At 43.5% G+C, this 19,014-nt stretch overlaps 1 protein-coding gene across 3 annotated transcripts in view; it reads right to left on the bottom strand.

Annotated features, from left to right (window-relative positions):
- The window catches only part of RNF213 (ring finger protein 213), a 112,301-nt gene that overhangs the window by 13,919 nt on the left and 79,368 nt on the right, over positions 1-19,014 (bottom strand). For all 3 annotated transcript variants that reach the window (XM_059996286.1, XM_069540049.1, XM_069540050.1), the window contains 16 exons: positions 17,543-17,749; positions 17,028-17,203; positions 16,340-16,460; positions 13,816-13,916; positions 13,520-13,702; positions 12,629-12,798; positions 12,430-12,529; positions 8,607-8,718; positions 7,815-8,028; positions 7,378-7,568; positions 6,199-6,321; positions 5,289-5,399; positions 4,417-4,656; positions 4,007-4,088; positions 3,145-3,179; positions 1,709-1,803 (listed from right to left, as the gene is read on the bottom strand). In XM_059996286.1, the coding sequence (XP_059852269.1) occupies positions 1,709-1,803; positions 3,145-3,179; positions 4,007-4,088; positions 4,417-4,656; positions 5,289-5,399; positions 6,199-6,321; positions 7,378-7,568; positions 7,815-8,028; positions 8,607-8,718; positions 12,430-12,529; positions 12,629-12,798; positions 13,520-13,702; positions 13,816-13,916; positions 16,340-16,460; positions 17,028-17,203; positions 17,543-17,749 (2,261 nt within the window). The remainder of the gene's footprint in view (positions 1-1,708; positions 1,804-3,144; positions 3,180-4,006; positions 4,089-4,416; positions 4,657-5,288; positions 5,400-6,198; positions 6,322-7,377; positions 7,569-7,814; positions 8,029-8,606; positions 8,719-12,429; positions 12,530-12,628; positions 12,799-13,519; positions 13,703-13,815; positions 13,917-16,339; positions 16,461-17,027; positions 17,204-17,542; positions 17,750-19,014) is intronic.

Genomic DNA, 19,014 nt, shown 5'->3' with positions numbered 1-19,014 from the left:
TGGAACACCAGAGAAGTCCTAGACCACTGTCCTAAGAGTCTTCTTCTTTATAGACTGACCTTTCTGGCTGACTAAAAGCCCACAACAGTGTAAAGTGGCTGTTTGTGAAACTAGTGGTTGCCAGTGGGGAGAGGGAAGGGAGGAGGGGCAGTATAATGGTAGGGCGTCAAGAGGTACAAACTATTATGTATGAAATAAGCTACAAGGATATATTGTACAATACAGAGAAGATAGCCAATATTTTATAATAACTATAAATGGAGTATAACCTTTAAAATTGTGAATCACTAGATTGTACACCTATAACTTATATAATATTGTACATCAACTATACTTCAATTAAAAAATAATAATAACTTTGAAGAACTTCCCTGGTGGTGCAGTGGTTAAGAATCCGCCTGCCAATGCAGGGTACACGGGTTCAATCCCTGGTCTGGGAAGATCCCACATGCCACGGAGCAACTAAGCCTGTGCGTCACAAATACTGAGCCCGCGCATCACAACTACTGAAGCCCGCGCACCTGGAGCCCGTGCTCCACAACAAGAGAAGCCACCGCAATGAGAAGCCCGCACACCGCAACGAAGAGTAGCCCCCGCAAGGGGGCTTCCCTGGTGGCGCAGTGGTTGAGAGTCCGCCTGCCGATGCAGGGGACACGGGTTCGTGCCCTGGTCCGGGAGGATCCCACATGCCGCGGAGCGGCTGTGCCCGTGTGCCGTGGCCGCTGAGCCTGCGCGTCCGGAGCCTGTGCTCCGCAACGGGAGAGGCCACAACAGTGAGAGGCCCGCGTCCCGCAAAAAAAAAAAAAAAAAAAAAAAAGTTTTGAAAGCATAAAAAAATGGCTGTTTGTGCTAGTCCTGGGGCCATGTGTCAGGATGGAGGTCTGGACCCGCTTCTTCCACTGAATCATTGTGGGGGATCGGGGGAGCAGGCGGGCAAAGGACAGTAAGAGTTTGGAACGGCTGACATTACCATGGGAATATGTACACACTGTTCTCCTTTTCCCAAATCAAAAACTGGGATCCAAGGTCTGGCAAAGGATTTGGCATCACACCCAGATGGGAGGTATAGTGTGATGGGTACATTCAGTTGCAAAGCTACTGAAGATTCTAAGACATTCTGATAGTTTATGGAGATAACAGATTAGCATATTTTAAACTGCAACAGCACTAAAAGAGCTAGAATATATGATGAACGTAGAGAGGTCACACCTCCTATTAAGGGAGCATGTATAACCATACTCATCTCATGAGCAAGTGTGGGATTATGAGATCAGATTTTTAGCTGGATTCTGAAGTATTTGATAAGATTGACTATGTCTCCTCTATTTTTCTGGGAAAAAAAAGAGTAAGCTAAGAGAGTTTATAAGTGACAGACTTAAATGTGCCTCTGAAATTGGTCACCTGTTTATGTCAAGCAATTTCTACAGGGGTTGTGCCCAAGATTCAGATGGAAGACATCTGAATTAGCAAGTATTAATAAGTATTAACGCGTGGTCTGCTTTGCATTAAGAGCCCAGTTAGCCAATAACAGATCAAATGCCTCACTACTGAATGACCACAGGGACCTTGGCGTTGATATCAACAAGACCCAGGTCCAAATGTACAATAGTAATTGATACTATATTTAGTATTGATTTATCAGCTGGAACAGAAACAGTCCCAAAGCCCATGGTTTGACTACTTAGAAAGGAGATAAAATCTTACATACTCGATAACATGAAATCCATCCTTTGGTTTGTGATTAATCCCTCCAACTGGAACACCACAGTCAATACAAAAGCTCTGTTCCATCGGCAAGCCACACTAGGATAAACACAAATGAGACCCCGGCTCAGTTTGGACAAATGCCATCGTGCAAATGAGCACATACTTACCACAGGAGGTAGCGGACGCCACTACGATTGCTTCCTTTAGCATATGTGTGTGTCAGGTGGGGCTACAGGAGCCCTGGGAGACAGGGCAGGCACTCCATGCCAACTATGTTGTATGTGGGCAAATATAGACTTTTAAAAAATAGAGACAATTTAAGTTTTATTCCTAAATAGTCACTTTATAGACAAATATATAAAACTCAATCCTCCTTTCTCATATTCATCACTGTTTTCCATTCATTCCCCCACCTATCACACTGGCCTTACTGCTTCACTATCTAACACCAGGAATACTATAGCAGCTTCCAAACTGATTTCCCTAATGCCATTTGGACTTTTTTATTTAAAAAAAATGTAACCATATGATTCACTACTTCCAAAGGCTCATTTTTCAAAATCAGATTGTGTGCTACTACATACACTGAATAACAGTCTATCACAAACCAAACCAGTCTCAGGTTCCCAGACCACAGAATTTCAGGAGCAGTTTCAGGAAGAATCTATTTTAATCCTGTTTCACAGACAAGTAAGTGAGAAGCTCAGAAAGATAAAGTAAAATGCATATATCAGGTTTATCCTCCAGGTCGCTTATTTATTTATTAAATAACATTTGTCTGTTTCAATTCAATAGCCTGTTCTGAGCAAGGATGGATGACACTATGAAGGGCCCTGGTTGATGCTTTGGGATTCAGAGATGAACAATACACAGATCTTCCCCCAACGGGCTTACAAGATGTGTGTCTCATTTTCCTATCCTTTGGTATCTAGACCCTATCTCCTCCCTGGGACAGTAATCCAGCCTACGGTCTAGTCAACACTTTGTTGTCACATAAAGACCCGTGTCACTGATCTTGTGATGCAGTGGCCAGGAAGGATGGCCAGCAGTGGTTCCTGTCCTGTAGTTTTGTCTTTCAAGGGACACTTGGCAATGTATGGAGGCAGTTTTGTTTGTCACACTGTGTGAGATGGGATACTACTGGCATCTGGTGAGTTGAAGCCAGGAATGCTCCTAAACCTCCAACAATGCCCAGGCCAGCCCCACAATAAGGCGTTATGTCCACAGGGCTGAGACTGAGAAACCCTGGCTGGAAAACCTTAGTACCATTTGGATGTTTAGTCGTAATACCTAGAATAGCCGGCAAAATGAGTCTATGTTCTCCCAAAAGGTCCAGACCCTCATTATCCATCCTCCTCCTCCACAGCTCCCCTCCTCAGACCTGGAGGAACACACATTTTGAACCCCCCAAACCCCACCCTGAATACCAAGACTCACCTCGCCTACAGAGCACGCGTGACCATTGGGACATGCTGTTAAAAGAACAAGACACATGTTGGCTGATGAGGTTTCACCTAATGACCCACGGTTAAAAGGGAAAGCTAACTCCCTCCTCTCTGGTCTAACCAAATGCTGACGTGGACCTGATTTCCCAAGCACATTACCAGAAATCTTGAACTTTGCTAGATATTAGAACTCATTAGATATTTGACACATACCAGGAGCTCAACCGGTATCACTGAAAAATAATGTCTGTGTTTAATTTCACAAAGCAAAGAGAAACTAGATTACAGGTTCATACCAGGGTTTACTTTTGGAGGCAGGGTGGATAGTATTTTATACCCTCCTATTCACTCTCTTTGATTTTTTCCTTTTGCTATGAGCAGGTTTTATAACAACTTTTAAAACTAGTTTTAAAAGATCATCTACTCAAGGCAACAGCAAAATTTACATAAAGTCATGGGTTATATTATTTTCTCCTTCAGTTCTATATTTCTAAAAGAACTATCTTTGGGTCAAAAACGTGGCTGTATTGTGAGCTGGCCCTTGACTGAGCCTCTCATGTGGTTCCCAGCACCCCCTTCTCCCCAAAGGGCATATTCCAGGGAACAGAAGTGCACCCTAAAAGACCCTCTCCCTGTGACTAAGAAAAAAATAATCTGGCTCATCCACAGTCAGCAGGGTACCAGTTCCTGCAAGCTGTTCATGTTCTGCAAAGGCAACCACGGCAGAAGGAGGTAGGCGCATAAGGACCTTCAGGGACAAACCCGTGGACCCCAATTCTATAACAATGTCTCATGTGGTTTTAGGATGCTCTTCAAAGCTCAGGAGTGGGATTCCACCTCAGGCCAACACTTACTGTACCAGTGGACTCCTTCCAGACCCTTCCACTTCCTAGCTTGAGCAAGCAAGTCTTCAGGCATCGTTGGAAGAAAGGCATTCTGAAAAGTCAAAAGAGCAGGGCTGGCTTTAGCTAAGTGAGCATATCGACGGGCTGTCACTGATCAGCAAGAGGTCTCAAGTAAGAATGTGACCTTGATTTTCTTTCTTCTTGACCTAAAAAACTCTCTATGAAGAACACAGAACAGCTCCCTGTGAGATAACAAAGGGCAAGGCAAGTTTTTCACCATCATTGTGGACTAAAGGGTCAAGTGAGACAGAGGCAGATGGAGAATCTAGAAGATAAACAGGTTCAACAGTTTCTGAGGTACCGGCTGGGTCTCTAAAGTTTTTCCTGTGAACGCAGATGCAATCATATCCCAATCTTACCGCCATGAGTTCTGGGGAGAAGGCCAAATTCTTTAGGGGTTCCAAGACTTTGCTTTGTCCACAGAGAAGGATGGTTGCAACATGAATAGCCATTTCTATTACTGTCCCTTCAAGGCTGTTGTCCCCAGGACCCGTCCTCAGCAGGGGTAGTTCATTGTTCACAAGGGATATTGCAAAACGTCTCATATCAGGAGACAAGGTCTTTCTTTCCTCAATGAATTTCTTCATAGCCTCACATTGCTGACAGGAAAGAAATGAAAATACAACAAAGCAGAGTATCATGTGAATAGTGAGAGAAAACCAAAGGTTTGCTCTTATGTCACTCATACATTTTTGATTGCAAATACCTATCAGATATCAAGGTTAAGGGGAATTCCCTGGTGGTCCAGTGGTTAGAACTTCATGCTTTCACTGCTGAGGGTGCAGGTTCAATCCCTGATTGGGGAACTAAGATCCCCGCAAGGTGAGTGGGGCAGCCAAAAATAAATAAATAAATAGATAAAGTTTTTTGCATTAAAATAACTTTGACTTTTTTAAAAAAAATCAATGTTAGAATGGCTAAATGGTTGCTGTTTGAAGGGAAATTATCTGGAGAAGAGAATTCTCCTCTACAAACACAGAAACCACATACCCAAGCACTAGTTTTCATAATTTTGGAAAACATTATCTTATGTTCTTGACTGTGTTTTAACTGTTACTCTAAAAGCTTTGGATGAAACAGAAAGTAATTGCTCCACATAAGAAGGCTGGAAACCCCAATCCTAGAATTTTAAAAACTGGGGGCATAACTGGTCTTTGTAACTTTTACCTCTATTCAAAAAGTCCATCCAAATTATGAGACTATGAACACAGCCCTGAAGGCTGATACTCACCTGTGGCTTAGGATGGAGGTTTGCACTGTGCGATCTGTACAAAGTCGTGACCTCTCTAAAAAGTGCTAACATTAGGTGGGCAGCCTGCTGAGTTGTGGGGCTCCTGCAGGCCTGAAAAAGCAAGGATATCAAGTGAGACTTTAAAAAATCTAGCTCAGGGCCAGAATCCCATGTGATTCGTATATGAATATGAAATGAGATCAGCCCTTAAGCCTTGGAGAGGTTGAGGGAGCCTTTCCCAAGACCCTGGGCGCCTGGGACCCTGCACCTCAAGGACCATCTTCTGGAAAAACAACTGTTCAAAAACATTCTCATATTAAACTCAATGCATATTTATCAGATAGCTTACAACAGAAGTAACAGAGATCACCACCTCTTCTCTTTCTGACTACTTCACTGGTCCTAGAAACTTTTCCTGAGCAGAGATAAGATACTTATTTCCTCTTTTCCCAGCAAAATGCCAGGGTAAACAAGGACTCAAAAAGGAAACATGACCAGAACAATTGAAAGATTAGATTCTAAAAACCCTGTATCTATTAAAATAAACACATGCATACGCCTCTATGGGAATTATGAGGCTACACAGACACAGGTTTTGCTTCCTGTGCCATCACTTGTCAGAGCAGAAGAATCTTGGAGGAAGTGACTTTTTAGCAGGGTCTCAAAGAAAGTAATGGACATAAATGAATCAGAAAGGAGGTGCCGGTGGCCTCGTGCAAACCCACCACCCCAAATCAACCACTGATTCTCCCGTTTGCCAGGCGAGCCCATGAGGCCGTGAGCATAAGACTTCTGATGCAGCATGTCACCCTGTGGGGCCTCTTTCGCTGCATCATTTGACACCAACAAGACAAGACTTAGGCTCTGAGGGGCCACTGTGTATGCAGAGCAGTCTCCCAGTCCAACATACCTCCAGAGCAGTCTCAATGGCCAGGGGCTCGCACTCCAGAATGGCTTTGCCCAGTGCATCGCGGAGAGCCTTGTAGCTGTCCCCATGCACCAGATACTGATCCATCTGGCCTGTATGATCCTTCTGCAACCCCAGGAACACAGGGGTTAATCATGGTGGGGACAGTGTGAGGAATGCTTAGGAAAGAAGCTTCTTGATAGGTAAAGGGACCAGGCAATCATAAGAGGTTTAAAGGCAGCTGAACCCAGTTTCCGGGTCCAGACTGAGGCATGACATCCCACTGCTGTTTGGGAAGCACCTCCTCAATAGATGAAGAGCAAGGAGTGGGTGAAAATCTGGGGGAGGTGATCTTGTGGCTGCTTTCCTTCTGCACTCAGAGTAGAGCACCAAAGGACTTCAATACGTTAGCCCTAAGCTCCAGTTGGGAGCAAACAAAAAGCCAGGATCTTTAGTGCCATTTTTGTAACTCCAGGACAGTAAAAATTCATTCATTTCTGAGCACTGGGAAAGGACCACTGAGCAGCCCTGAAGCCAAAATGGCTGCAACTCTGTCATCCTTAGTCCTTTCCTATCTCACCTGCCAAGGATAAAAAGGGCTTATTCTGAAAGCTGAAGGATTTTTTTTAAAAATATTTATTTATTTATCTGGTTGTGACGGGTCTTAGCTGTGGCATGCAGATTCTTAGTTGCGGCATGCAGACTCTCAGTTGCGGCATGCATGTAGGATCTAGTTCCCTGACTAGGGATCGAATCTGGGCCCCCTGCATTGGGAGCATGGAGTCCTCACCACTGCATCACCAGGGAAATCCCTGGCTGAATGACTTTCAATCTGCTAAAAGCCAAAGCCACAGAATCATTCTTTTGCTTTCCCTGTGTCAAACTCTATCAGAAGTGATATCTACATATGCTGTGCAGGTAGGTGACAAACACATCACACATACACACGCACGCACACACATATCTTTCCCCTAGGCAGGCAGTCTAAATGTGATCACGAGCTGGGTCAATCAACTGAAGCACAGAGACAGAGGAGAAGACCAGAACAGATGCACGCATTTTCCGTGATGGGTGTGGGAGAAGGTCAGGGAGGAATGGAGAAGCAGCAGCCCCGCTCCTGGGGTTGGGGGGCGGGCAGCGGAGCTGAGACAGCACAGGGGCTGCTGGGAACACCCTTCTTACCTGCTGTGCAATGACTCCCCTGGGAAACACCCAGTGGGCCGGATGGCCCTGTCTGGAGAGGCTCTGCACAAACTCCATCCCCTGCTGGCTAGTGAGCTTCCTCACCAGGTATACTCGGTACCAGTCATTCTGGACCCGGGCACAGAAGTGCTCCACCTGCCGCAGGTAGCGACGCTTCTCCTCCGCCATCTCTGCAGAGCCAACGAGAAAGGCTGAGTGACGGCTGAGGGTACTTGTTAGTTAACTGTCTGGAACAGAGGCTAGTAAGAGCTCTGGGGCCTCCCCTTTAGGAATTCACAGTGAAAGAACTAATCTAGAGGAAAGGGGACATGGTACAGACCAGTATTACTCCAAGAACCAGCTTCCCACACTTCCTGAATTTCTAGATCATGGGGGCTCCCGGCCTGTGGTCAAGAAAGTTTGGGAGGAAGACCTGCCTGAGCCGTCCTGAAGCTCAGAGAGGATCTCAGAAGCCTTGTCAAGACAGAGGCGGATGCGGGCCATCTCCTGCAGGTACTCCACCGAGGCCTCGCCAGTGGGCTCTTGGCTGCATCCCAGTGGTCGGTACGTCTTAAGGAACTGGCCTTCCTCTCTTAGGTATTTCGATTCATCCCTCATGAAGAAAGTATTATTCTTCTCATGTATTGAATCCTAGGGAACATAGAACCAGAAAGAAAGGATATTATTCTTTTTTATTTGCGAGTCTCCCACCTTCGAAATTTCCACAGTCTGGTCGTGGAGAATGCAGGAAGGATAAAGAATAGTGTTGTGGGTTTGAGTGTACATTTTTTGAATCATGGAAAACTAATATCCCTTTTTATTTTAGGGGCAAGAAGGAGGGGAAAAAGAAAAGCTATGATGAAAGATTTTATTATCTAATATTATTTTTTCATATGCATGGTAAGATTTTTGGAAGTAACAAAAATATGAAGAGAATAAAAATTAAAAGTATTCACAATCTCACCACCTGGAGACAACTCTGGTGGCATATTCTTCTATGCTTCTTTTTTCCCCCTCATGCACGTGCTCATAAATGCCAATATATACAACTGCTGAGGGCAGAAGCAACGTTTTTGAAACTTTTTTCCCCCTGCATGGAGCAGAGCATCTGTTAATGTTACCACCTAATTTATATTCTGTAAATTTTCAGAAAAACACTATTCCATCACATAAACCACATGGTTTGGAGAGTTTGAAAAAGAAATGCAGGGAGGTGATAATCAGCTTACCTCCAGGCAGCTGCTAAAGAGCACATACAATTCAGCTTTATCTTCAGCCAGGAACGGTTTCTTTTCCAACTGGGACAAATAAGCCTGAATATAATCCTTCACGTCACGGAAGCTTTGGAAGGAGAAATATTATACCTGGTTAGTTCAGGTCTGGAAACTCATTTTGCCAAAAAAGAAAGAAAAAAGGTATGTATGTATGTATCTATTTGCCTGTTACCCATCCCCCCTCCCTGTATAATTATATATATATATATACACATACATACATGTGTATGTATAGTTTGTAACACGATTTTATGAAAAATATTCTAGCACCAACTTGGAGGAATATAAAATTCCCTATTTTAGACTAGCTGTTCTCAAACTTTTTGGCTCCAAGACTCCTTTACAGACTTAAAAATTATTGAGAACCCCAGAGAGCTTTTGTTTCTGTGGATTACATCTACTGATATTTACAGTATTCGAAATTAAAACTGAAAAAAATTGAAAATATTTATCAATTCATTAAAAATAACCATACGAAACTCATTACATAGTAACATAAATAATATTTTTAAAAAGTTTTTCCAAAACAAAAATTCATTAGTAAGAAGAGGGGTACTGTTTTTCATTCCTGCAAATCTCTTTAACACCTGGCTTAACAGAAGTTCACTAGATTCTCAAATCTGCTTCTGCTTCTAATTGGTTGCACTATATTGAGTTATATGAGGAAAAATCTGGTCTCACACATTATGTAGCTGGAAAAGGGAGAAATATTTTAGTAGCCTTTTCAGGTAACTGTGAATATTCTCCTTTGACACTACACCAAAACTTGATAAATGATAATTTCTAAAGGTTAGTTGCAATGTGCAATCTGAAACCCTATCAATGCACGTTTCATAGTCAATTACATTAAAATCAAATGGTCTGCCTTGCACTTCAAATGGATTTCTTTTTGATCAATGCAAAATTCTCTGACATCAAGCATCAGTCACTTCAAAAATACCGGTCCACTGAGCTGTGCAGATCTGGCAAATGTTGACACATTTTAATTTTATGATATATTTTAAAAAACCTCACATTCATTATCATCAAAAGGTCTGTAAGTATTAGAAAGCTGATAGGCTCCCGGTGGAGGATACAGGTTTTCCAAATTTTTATTTTAATTTTTAAAAAATGTATTTTTTTTTTGGCCACACTGCATGGCTTGCAGGATCTTAGTTCCCCAACCAGGGATTGAACCCAGGCCCTTGGCAATGAAAGCGTGGAGCCCTAACCACTGGGCAACCAGGGAATTCCCACCAAAATTTTAATATTTGCTTAAAAGCTTGAATTTTATCATTAGCAACAAAACCATCAGTTCTCTTCCTTGATGTGACAGGCTCACATCCCTTGGTTTCAAGAAAACACCTGCCAAATGCCCAAGTCTGAATAAGTGTTGTTTGTCAGTCATTCTTTCAAGTACAAGTGGTATTCCACAAAAAAAGCAGCCAAGTTAGCATGTAACTCAAAAACCGCATGAGTGATTTTCCTTGAGATAATCCTGTACCTTGGTGTGCAGCCGGAGTGCTTTGTGTGTATCTCTCATTTCAACAGAATATTAAAAAGTCATATCCTCGAAGGTGGAGATTTAGTAAAATTAAGAATTTTTATAGCTTCGTCAAGGACATTAAGTGAAATTGGCATTTTAAAAAACTATACGTGGTTGGTGGTGATGGAAACAATGGCCAATACCGGGGTTTTCCTCATGCTAAGATGCTACCATATTCACCCTTCATTACTTTAGTAACATCAGTGCAAATATCAACATGTTGAAAAAGCCAGATAATATCTTAGTGTTATTTGCAGTCTCATCAGTGTTGTCCCCCACACAGGTCTGCCTAAAGAATGGATGCCTACATTTCCACAAAGTATGTCTAAGTCTGGTCTGAGTGATTTTTTTTTCTTTTTGGCCGTGTTGGGTCTTCATTGCTGCACACGGGCTTTCTCCAGTTGCGGTGAGCGGGCTTCTCATTGCAGGGGCTTCTCTTGTTGCGGAGCACGGGCTCTAGGTGCGTGGGCTCAGTAGTTGTGGCTCGCGGGCTCTAGAGCCCAGGCTCAGTAGTTATTGCACACGGGCTTAGTTGCTCCGTGGCATGTGGGATCTTCCCTGACCAGGGATCGAACCCATGCCCCCTGCACTGGCAGGCGGATTCTTAACCACTGCACCACCAGGGAAGCCCCTGACTGATTCTTAATACATGAAAATACTCGAATCACAAAAGCAACGACACAAGTATTTCTCAACCCAGGGAATGACAATGCAGATTTTTAAATTGTGTTTTATGTCTCAAGATTTTTATTTCAAAATCAGTTCTGTAAACTTTACTCTCTAAATATTTCAAAACAAAGTGTTTACCTTTAAGCATTGTTTGTACTCATGTTAATGTGTCTACACTATATGTCAAGAGGTATGCATGTTGATGATACTGTTCCCTTTCTCTAAGCAAAGAGATTCAAATGAATACAGATTTCACACATTTACCAAAATTAATAAAAATCACAGAATATCAAAAGAGGCTCTTCTCACATCTCAAGTCAACTCTTTCCATGTATGCCTTAAAAGCCATTTTCAGGTACAGTAAGATACTAGTTCTGTAAGAAAATGTATTTTAAGAGTATTTTATTTGAAAATCCTCCAGGAATCCTGTTTGAAAAAACTATTTCACAAATAATGGGGGGAAAAAATAGAAGCAAAATAAAATGCCCGTGGACAAGGCTGCAGCAGATCCATGCTTAAATGTAAATCTAATCTCCATCCTGAGTCACCTTTCAGACATTTAAGTTAGAAACAGTTGTTTCTATTGGAACTTTTCTTACAGCATCTTGATTTTGCCATCACCTCAAGGTGTACTCTATCAAGTCAGAACACAGGCTAGGGATACTGAGTATCTTCCAAAAGAACCTCTAAATACAGATCAGCTTTCTTTCTCTCTCTCTCTCTTTCTTTCTTTCATTTTTGGCTGTGTTGGGTCTCTGTTGCTGTGCATGGGCTTTCTCTAGTTGTGGCAAGCAGGGGCTACTCTTTGTTGCGGTGCGCAGGCTTCTCATTGCAGTGGCTTCTTTTGTTGTGGAGCACGGGCTCTAGGCACACGGGCTTCAGTAGTTGTGGCACGTGGGCTCAGTGGTTGTGGCTCGCGGGCTCTAGAGCACAGGCTCAAGTAGTTGTGGTGCACGGGCTTAGCTGCTCTGCAGCATGTGGGATCTTCCCGGACCAGGGCTTGAACCCGTGTCCCCTGCATTGGCAGGCGGACTCTTAACCACTGTGCCACCAGGGAAGCCCCCTACAGATCAGCTTCCTAAGAATTTTCTAAAATAGCATAATTTGACAAGACCATTGAGCTGAAGCACCATATGGACTTCTCTGTCCATTTATAGAATCAGAGAAACTTAAGAGCTGAAGCAAAACTTAGACAACATCAAGGGCAAGCAGGGTGAGGGGAGAGTCTAACTTATCATCCAAAAGACCACAAAACTTTGTAGCTGTGGAATTGAGATGAGAACCGCAGATTCTTGACTCCCGACTTCCCGCACGTGTTACAACACCTTGCACCCTTCCCCCAAATCTGTCTTCTTCCTAACCACGTGCTTGTAGGCATGCTGAACTCATAGCCAGTAGGTGAATATGTCAAGGACACAACCCATACAGATAAAGGAACAAGGGGGTCTCTTGCTGAAAAAGCTTCCCCAAATCATGAACTAGCTACAGGTTCTGCAAAGAATGCTTGGCAGCAAAGAAAAAGCCACGAGGAGAATAAAAAGTCAAGGCGTGCTAGAGGCAACTCCACGTTCGTGGTGCTCTCACCTGTACTTCAAAAGCAGTTTCAGTACCACTGAGCGGATGACAGGGGTCTTATCCACAACGTCATCAAAAGGAGAAAGAGATTTTGTGTGTTCACGGCGTCCTTAAACCAGAAGGAGAAAGGTAGATCATCGTTCACATCAGACATAAAGAGTGAGATGAAGAACTGAATTTTTAAGTCTATAGGAAGAAATCCACTCACTTTGGGAAGCCTCTCGAAAGAGCTCCTTCTCTACAAAGAGTAAAGACAGCAGAACATTGACCACATCCTTCTGAGGTGGAGAATTGTCTTTGAAGCACATGGTAGAAACTAGGTCCACAAAGAAACTATTGCACATCTGCCGGAAGCGAGCATGTTTCTTGATGACCTCCCTTAGGAATCGTTGAAAACCACGGTCAAAAGGCTTATAGAATGTGTTCCAGAATCCCTCCCTACAGAGTGCTTTGGGATTTGGACAGCATTTTTTTTTTTAATTAAAAGATGCAAGTATCTCCTTACATTGATTAGAACCAATCTCCAAAACTGCAGACAGTACATACACTTGGCTCTTTTGAGAAATACTTTGATCATTTGGGCCATCTAGCAATAGCCTTCATATCCCAAGAGCTTCTCAAAGATCCCATCCACTGGGCTTGCCTTGTGCTCCGCTTTCAGGAGGCATCAGAATGGAGGAAAACGGGAAGGAAAACCAACCACTTAGGCTAATTTTAACTACTGCCCTGAAAGGCACTTAGCCAGATAAGAGCTAGCTTTATCCTCAGGACATAGAACATGGATGGAATTTACATATCAAGAGGACAAACCAGTTGCATCTAAATTCTTCGGGTCTCTTGTGATGGCTTTATTTAGTTTACGAATTTCTGGTTTATTTCCTCTAATTTTTCTATCTCCCTAATCTGTATACATGTATGTCTTGAGGAGAGGATAATTTTCAGACACCAGGTGTTTATAAAGGTACATAAGTAGTTAGTTGTCTTTCTTAGAACACTTCTCTGTCAGGCTTTCTAAGATTAATAATTATATTTCTGAATACTGTATTTGCAAAAAAGGAAGAAAAAAGAGGAAGCTTTCTCAAGAGAAAGGGTGTTTTACCGGTGCTCCTGGGAAACAGAAGGAGAGAAGCTGTCTGGCAAGTCAGTTAAACAATAGGGGCATCCCATCTGCCCTTGGGTGAGGTGAACTTTGACGCAGCGCTGGCAGAATACATGGTCACAGGGCAGGCAGACAGGATCCTGTGCATCTCCCAGGCAGATGGGGCACGGCTTCACCCCAAACCTAGAAGCCAAGAAGGGTGACCAATTCTGAAGCAGAGAAGTTGGCCATGAGAAGCAAAAAATACAAAAGGTTCTGAATTCTCTCCCTTGCAGATCCCAAACCCAAGATCTCACCTGGTGAGGCTCTTGCTGACCTGGTCCTTACATTTACAAAGAGTGGTCATCACTGCGACGAAAGGCCTGTGAGTCTTGATGTCAGAGTCCTCTTGCAGGCACTGAAGGAGAAAGGCAGCGGGAGGAGGAGGGAAGCTAATTAGCAGTGAGGAAGGGCAGGAGTCAGCCGGGCAACAAAGGCAACAAAACACAACATCCCCTCTGCTGCTGGTGAAGCTGGGCAGTTAGGGCTCTGGTGTCTGCAGTGCAAGGCTTTTTTTTTTTTTTTTTAATTTAGCAGTTTCTTTAACTTTGAATGCCCTTTGTGACTATGCTGCTTTGGGGAGAAGGTTGATATTCTCGGCTTCTGATTTTTCCCCTCTTCCTTTTTTTCTTTTAAGGTCTATCCCCCTCCTCCCGTTATGAGATATTTCAAGCTATAAAAGATAATATAATGACCACCTGCGTATCCACCAAACTTTAAGTAATCATAGCATTTTTTTTGAATATGTGCTTTATCAGTTTCTAAAGAAACAAAATATTACAGGTGCAGCTTCAAGTGTATCCTTTTCTGATCATATTTCCATCCCCCACCCCCCACCCAGCCCCAGAGAATCACATTCCTAAATTCCCACTTCCACTAGACTTGGATGCATGCATAAAAATCTTGTTGCTTTGAATGTTGTAAACTTTCTATCAGGGGCATCACACTGTACCTAAGCTTCTGCAACTTGCTTTTTTTGTTGATACAAGTAGGTTCAGATCATTCATGTTAACTGCTGTATGGTACTTGTTGATACCGGTCACCTGTTTTCCCATTAATGGACATTTAGAATGTTCCCAATTTCCTGCATTTACAGACATTTCTGCACCCAACATTCTTCCATGTGTCTGAGTACAAATGGGAAAATTCTCTAGGATATATATTTAGAAGTGGAAACACTGTTTTTTAGGACATGCACATCTTTAATGATATAAGATAGTGAGTTTAATGGGTGTGCTTAGGGAATTTTCTGGTTAGGTATAATGTTTGCTATAGATGTTTTTCTATTAGGTATACCCCTTGGGCATTATCCGCTGAAGGAGAGTTCCTTTCTATTCCTAATTTGACAAGAGTATCTTTGTACCAAATTATAAATTTTATCAAATGCTTTATCTGCACCTTTGGAAATAATCGTTTGGAGTTTTTCTTTTAATTTGTTACATAACTGATGACACATCGATTTTATGATTTTGAGCTATCCTTGAATTCCCAGGATTAATCTTACTTGGCAATGATATTAGTTTTTAATACCCTGCTAAATTTGATCTGTTAATCAAAAGATTGAAAAAAGATTGAAAAAAGGCCAAAGGACTTGAATAGACATTTTCCAAAGAAGATATACAAATAGGCAATAAGCACATGAAAAAATGCTCAACATCACTAGTCATTAGGGAAATACAAATCAAAAACCACAATGAGATATCACTTCATACCCATTAGGAGGGCTATTATTAAAAAAAATGGAAAATAACAAGTGTTGGCAGGGATGTGGAGAAATTGGAGCCCTGGGGCATTGCTGGTGGGGAAGTAAAATGGTGTGGCAACTGTGGAAAACAGTATGGTAAAATGTCAAACACAGAATTACCATATGAGTCAGCAATTCCACTCTTAAGTACACACCCCCAAAAATTAAAAGTAGTGACTCAAACAGATACTTGTACACCCAGGTTCAGAGCAGCATTATTTACAATCACCAAAAGGTGGAAACAACCCAAATGTCCATCAACAGACGGATGGATAAACAGAATGTGCTCTATCCATACAGTGGAATCTTATTCAGCTTTAAAAAGGAAGGAAATTCTGACACCTGCTACAATGTGGATAAACCTTGAGAACATGATGCTTAGTGAAATAAGCCAGTCACAAAAGGACATTTCAAAGGCTGCACAGCAAAGCTGCTGGCAGTGCTTGTGTGAGGTTCCCAGTGGGCAGACACTGTCTTCCCTGAGTGGCCACTGATGCTGAAAGGACAGTCACTTTTTCTACAGAGTACTATCCTGTGTGTCACCAACTTTATCAAGGGTGTAGAGGGACAGAGACATGGGCTTCCTGACCCCTTGGTCCCACCGACAGCACTGTGTTTGGAAGTCCACAGGCCCAGCAGCATTCTCCTACACCCCCGTCTTCCTGACCGTGGCCGTGGGAAGCAGCTCCCTCCGCGGGCCAGGCTGCTGGTCTGGTCTGGGGCCACTGGAGGCCTGGCTGGAGCCCACCTTCAGTCCTCCCAAAGGTTTCCCAAGTGTACTTGCTGCATGAATAGTTCCTTTTCCTGCAAGGAACCCTAAATGACACACCCTGACTTAACACTCAGGAGAGGGTAAATATTGAAATATTAAACACCAAAATTTTAATGGCCTATGTGATGAAATATAACTCACATAAAACTCTCAGAGCAGAAAGGGGATATACCACCAAGATGGTAAAAGTCAGGTCACATTTCAATTGTTCTTTGTCTTACAAAGAGGCAGACCAGTGTTTGACAGGCCAAGCCTTCGCGCTCACCTTGTTCAGCAAGAAGACATACTCTGTCACCAGCTTGCACAGCTCGGGAATATAGCTCTCGGTCCCCAGGAGCACATGCTCCACAAAGAGCGCAATGGAGAAAATGCGATTCCATTGGGTTCTGTCGAGAGAGGGGGTCCCTCACTCAGCTCTGACAAAAGCGCCTGAGATGAATGAAGAGGGGCAGGGAGGCAGTTCCAAGGCACAGGGGTTGAAAGATAAGAAAAGGACCGGGCGTGAAGGTGGGTGAAAGAATTAGGTAGAAGCCCTTTGTGATGTGCTCCCTGACCTCCACACACTTTGTCTCTTTCCGCCCCTCCCCTCAGACTCTCAGCTGGGACATCTCAAGTTCTATGCCTCTGACTGTGTCCGGTGAGTCCCACCTCGCCCTTAAAGGCCAGCACAGGATTTGTCCCCTGGAGAGTCTACCCTGTGTGTTCCCTCTCTGCTGCCCTGCTGGGGTCCTTTGCAGCTGCTTCTTCTCCCTCAGGATCATCATAATCTGCTGCCTTTTTATCACCCCCATCACTCCACGCACTCCCTGAATGTACACCTCTCTAAGATCATCATGATGCCTGGCATTTAGTAAGGGTTCAAGAGACGTTAAAGAATGAATGAGGACAGGCCCACCTCCTGTGGCAGGAGCATCTGCTCTCTCTCTCATGTGCCCGGGACTCCTGGATCTCACCTGACATCCCTGATGACGGTTACCATCCTGTTGCCCTGCAGGTACCCATCTGAGCAGAGGAGCTCCAGCGGCATGCGAAGATTCTTCACCATCTGTAACCAAGCTTGGGGACTGGGCTTCAGGAGGTTTTCTGTCAGCATTTCAGCACAGGCCACTGCAGCAAACACATCCAGACTCTGGGGGGCAGAGAACAGGCCTGTGACTGAGCAGCCTGTCCCCTGACCCCCACTGGGCTGCTCTAACCATTAAGTCGGAGGCCCTGGCTGTTAGCCCAGTGTGTTCTTGTGTTCCAGGCTTGTAGCTTCACCTTTCATTGTCTTGGGATCTAGGAAGCATGAGCTAGATGCGTTCTAACTGAGGAGCCACACTGACATGTGTGCCCCATGAAGATGTTTCCCATTTGGAATGTGGTCCATAAGCTTTCCCTTCCCAGGGCGGCAGTAGGAGCAACCGCCCAGTCGCTGAGGAAGCCAAGCCTGGCTGCAGGCACGTGATGTCCCTAAGAGGGGCCATACCAGCTCATGTCCGGCCCAGCTGCGGTTCCAGGTGCCTTTTGTAAGGCTCTGTAGAACTTGGGGGTAGATGGTCAAGATCCTGGAGAAGTTCTGTAGCCGGCTCCTGAAATGCTGGTAGGCAAGGTGCACGGACGGTAAGGAGATCTCTTCCGCTGGCCTTCCTGCCTTCAGCTGATTGATGCAGGACCCCAGAGCCATCTGCAGAACCTGGGATGAGAAACAAGCTTTTACTATATACTTGTAAATTATTTTTTTTAAAAAAGATACACTTTCCTTGTGGGAAACCGGAACTATTCAAAAATGACAAAAAAGAAAATTAAAAACCATGCACACTATTAGTATCCCTCGTTTACTTTTTGGTGTCGTCCCTTCTAGACGTTTGTGATCCATACCTCTTCTCCCTGTGGTCCCCAAATCAGGGTCACAGAGTATTCCTGATTTTTTTCCACTTTACATTACAAGCATTTCTCTATCACGAGCATGCTCGAAGACATCGTTTTTAACCAGTCAAATGGCTGTACAAATATTTGTCCAACCCTTATTTTAAGACAATTACATTGTTTCTAATTTTCTGTTTTTAGAAATAAAACTGCAAAGAACATTCCCGTGAATAAAATATTTGTTCACGTCTCCGACAACGTTCTCAGGACAGAATCGCCAGTTCAGATTTTGTGAAGTTTTTCATTCATCCCGACAGATGGTTTTCCAGAAGCACCACGCCGTTCACACCGCCACTGGCAATGGAGGAACTCCTGGCTGTTTTATAGCCACGTTATTATTATTTATTATTTATTTTTTTTTTGCGGTACGTGGGCCTTTCACTGCTGTGGCCTCTCCCGCCGCGGAGCATAGGCTCCGGACGCACAGGCCCAGCGGCCACGGCTCACAGGCCCAACCGCTCCGTCCGGGACACGAACCCGTGTCCCCTGCATCGGCAGGCAGACTCCCAATCACTGCGCCACCAGGGAAGCCCCCTCCTGGCTGTTTTAAAAACCAGTTTTGCCACAAGAGCAAGTAAAGATCGTATCTAAAAGTTGTTCATGCCTTGCTGATTTACTAGTGAGGCTGAGCACTTTTTCCAGTGTTTTCTGGACATCTGTATAATTATTCTGTTAATAGTTAATTTCTAACTTTCACTCATTTTTAAAAATTAGGAGATTTTCTTATTGTATCCTAAGAATACTTTATTAACCCTTAATCATGTTGGCTGTTAAGTATGTTTTCCTCAAATCTGTCAGTTTCCTTTTTTAGGTACTGAAGTTTGAAATCTTCAATATTTCCATTGAAATTTTAGTTAATATCATTATTATTACCTTGCTGTGATCAGTTAAATATTTACCTAAGTTTCTTCAAGAAAAACTAAACATTTAAAAAGAAGGTGTCACAGGAAATCGGAGGTCTTCTTCCTGTTAATAAAAGCTCCATGTTTTAGGGGCGCTGGTCAGTGGGCTAAGCATCCAGCCCCGAGAGTT

Source organism: Delphinus delphis, chromosome 19 (genome assembly GCF_949987515.2).
Source record: "Delphinus delphis chromosome 19, mDelDel1.2, whole genome shotgun sequence".
Taxonomy (NCBI): Eukaryota; Metazoa; Chordata; class Mammalia; order Artiodactyla; family Delphinidae; genus Delphinus; species Delphinus delphis.
This window is presented reverse-complemented; position numbering and strand designations above follow the sequence as displayed.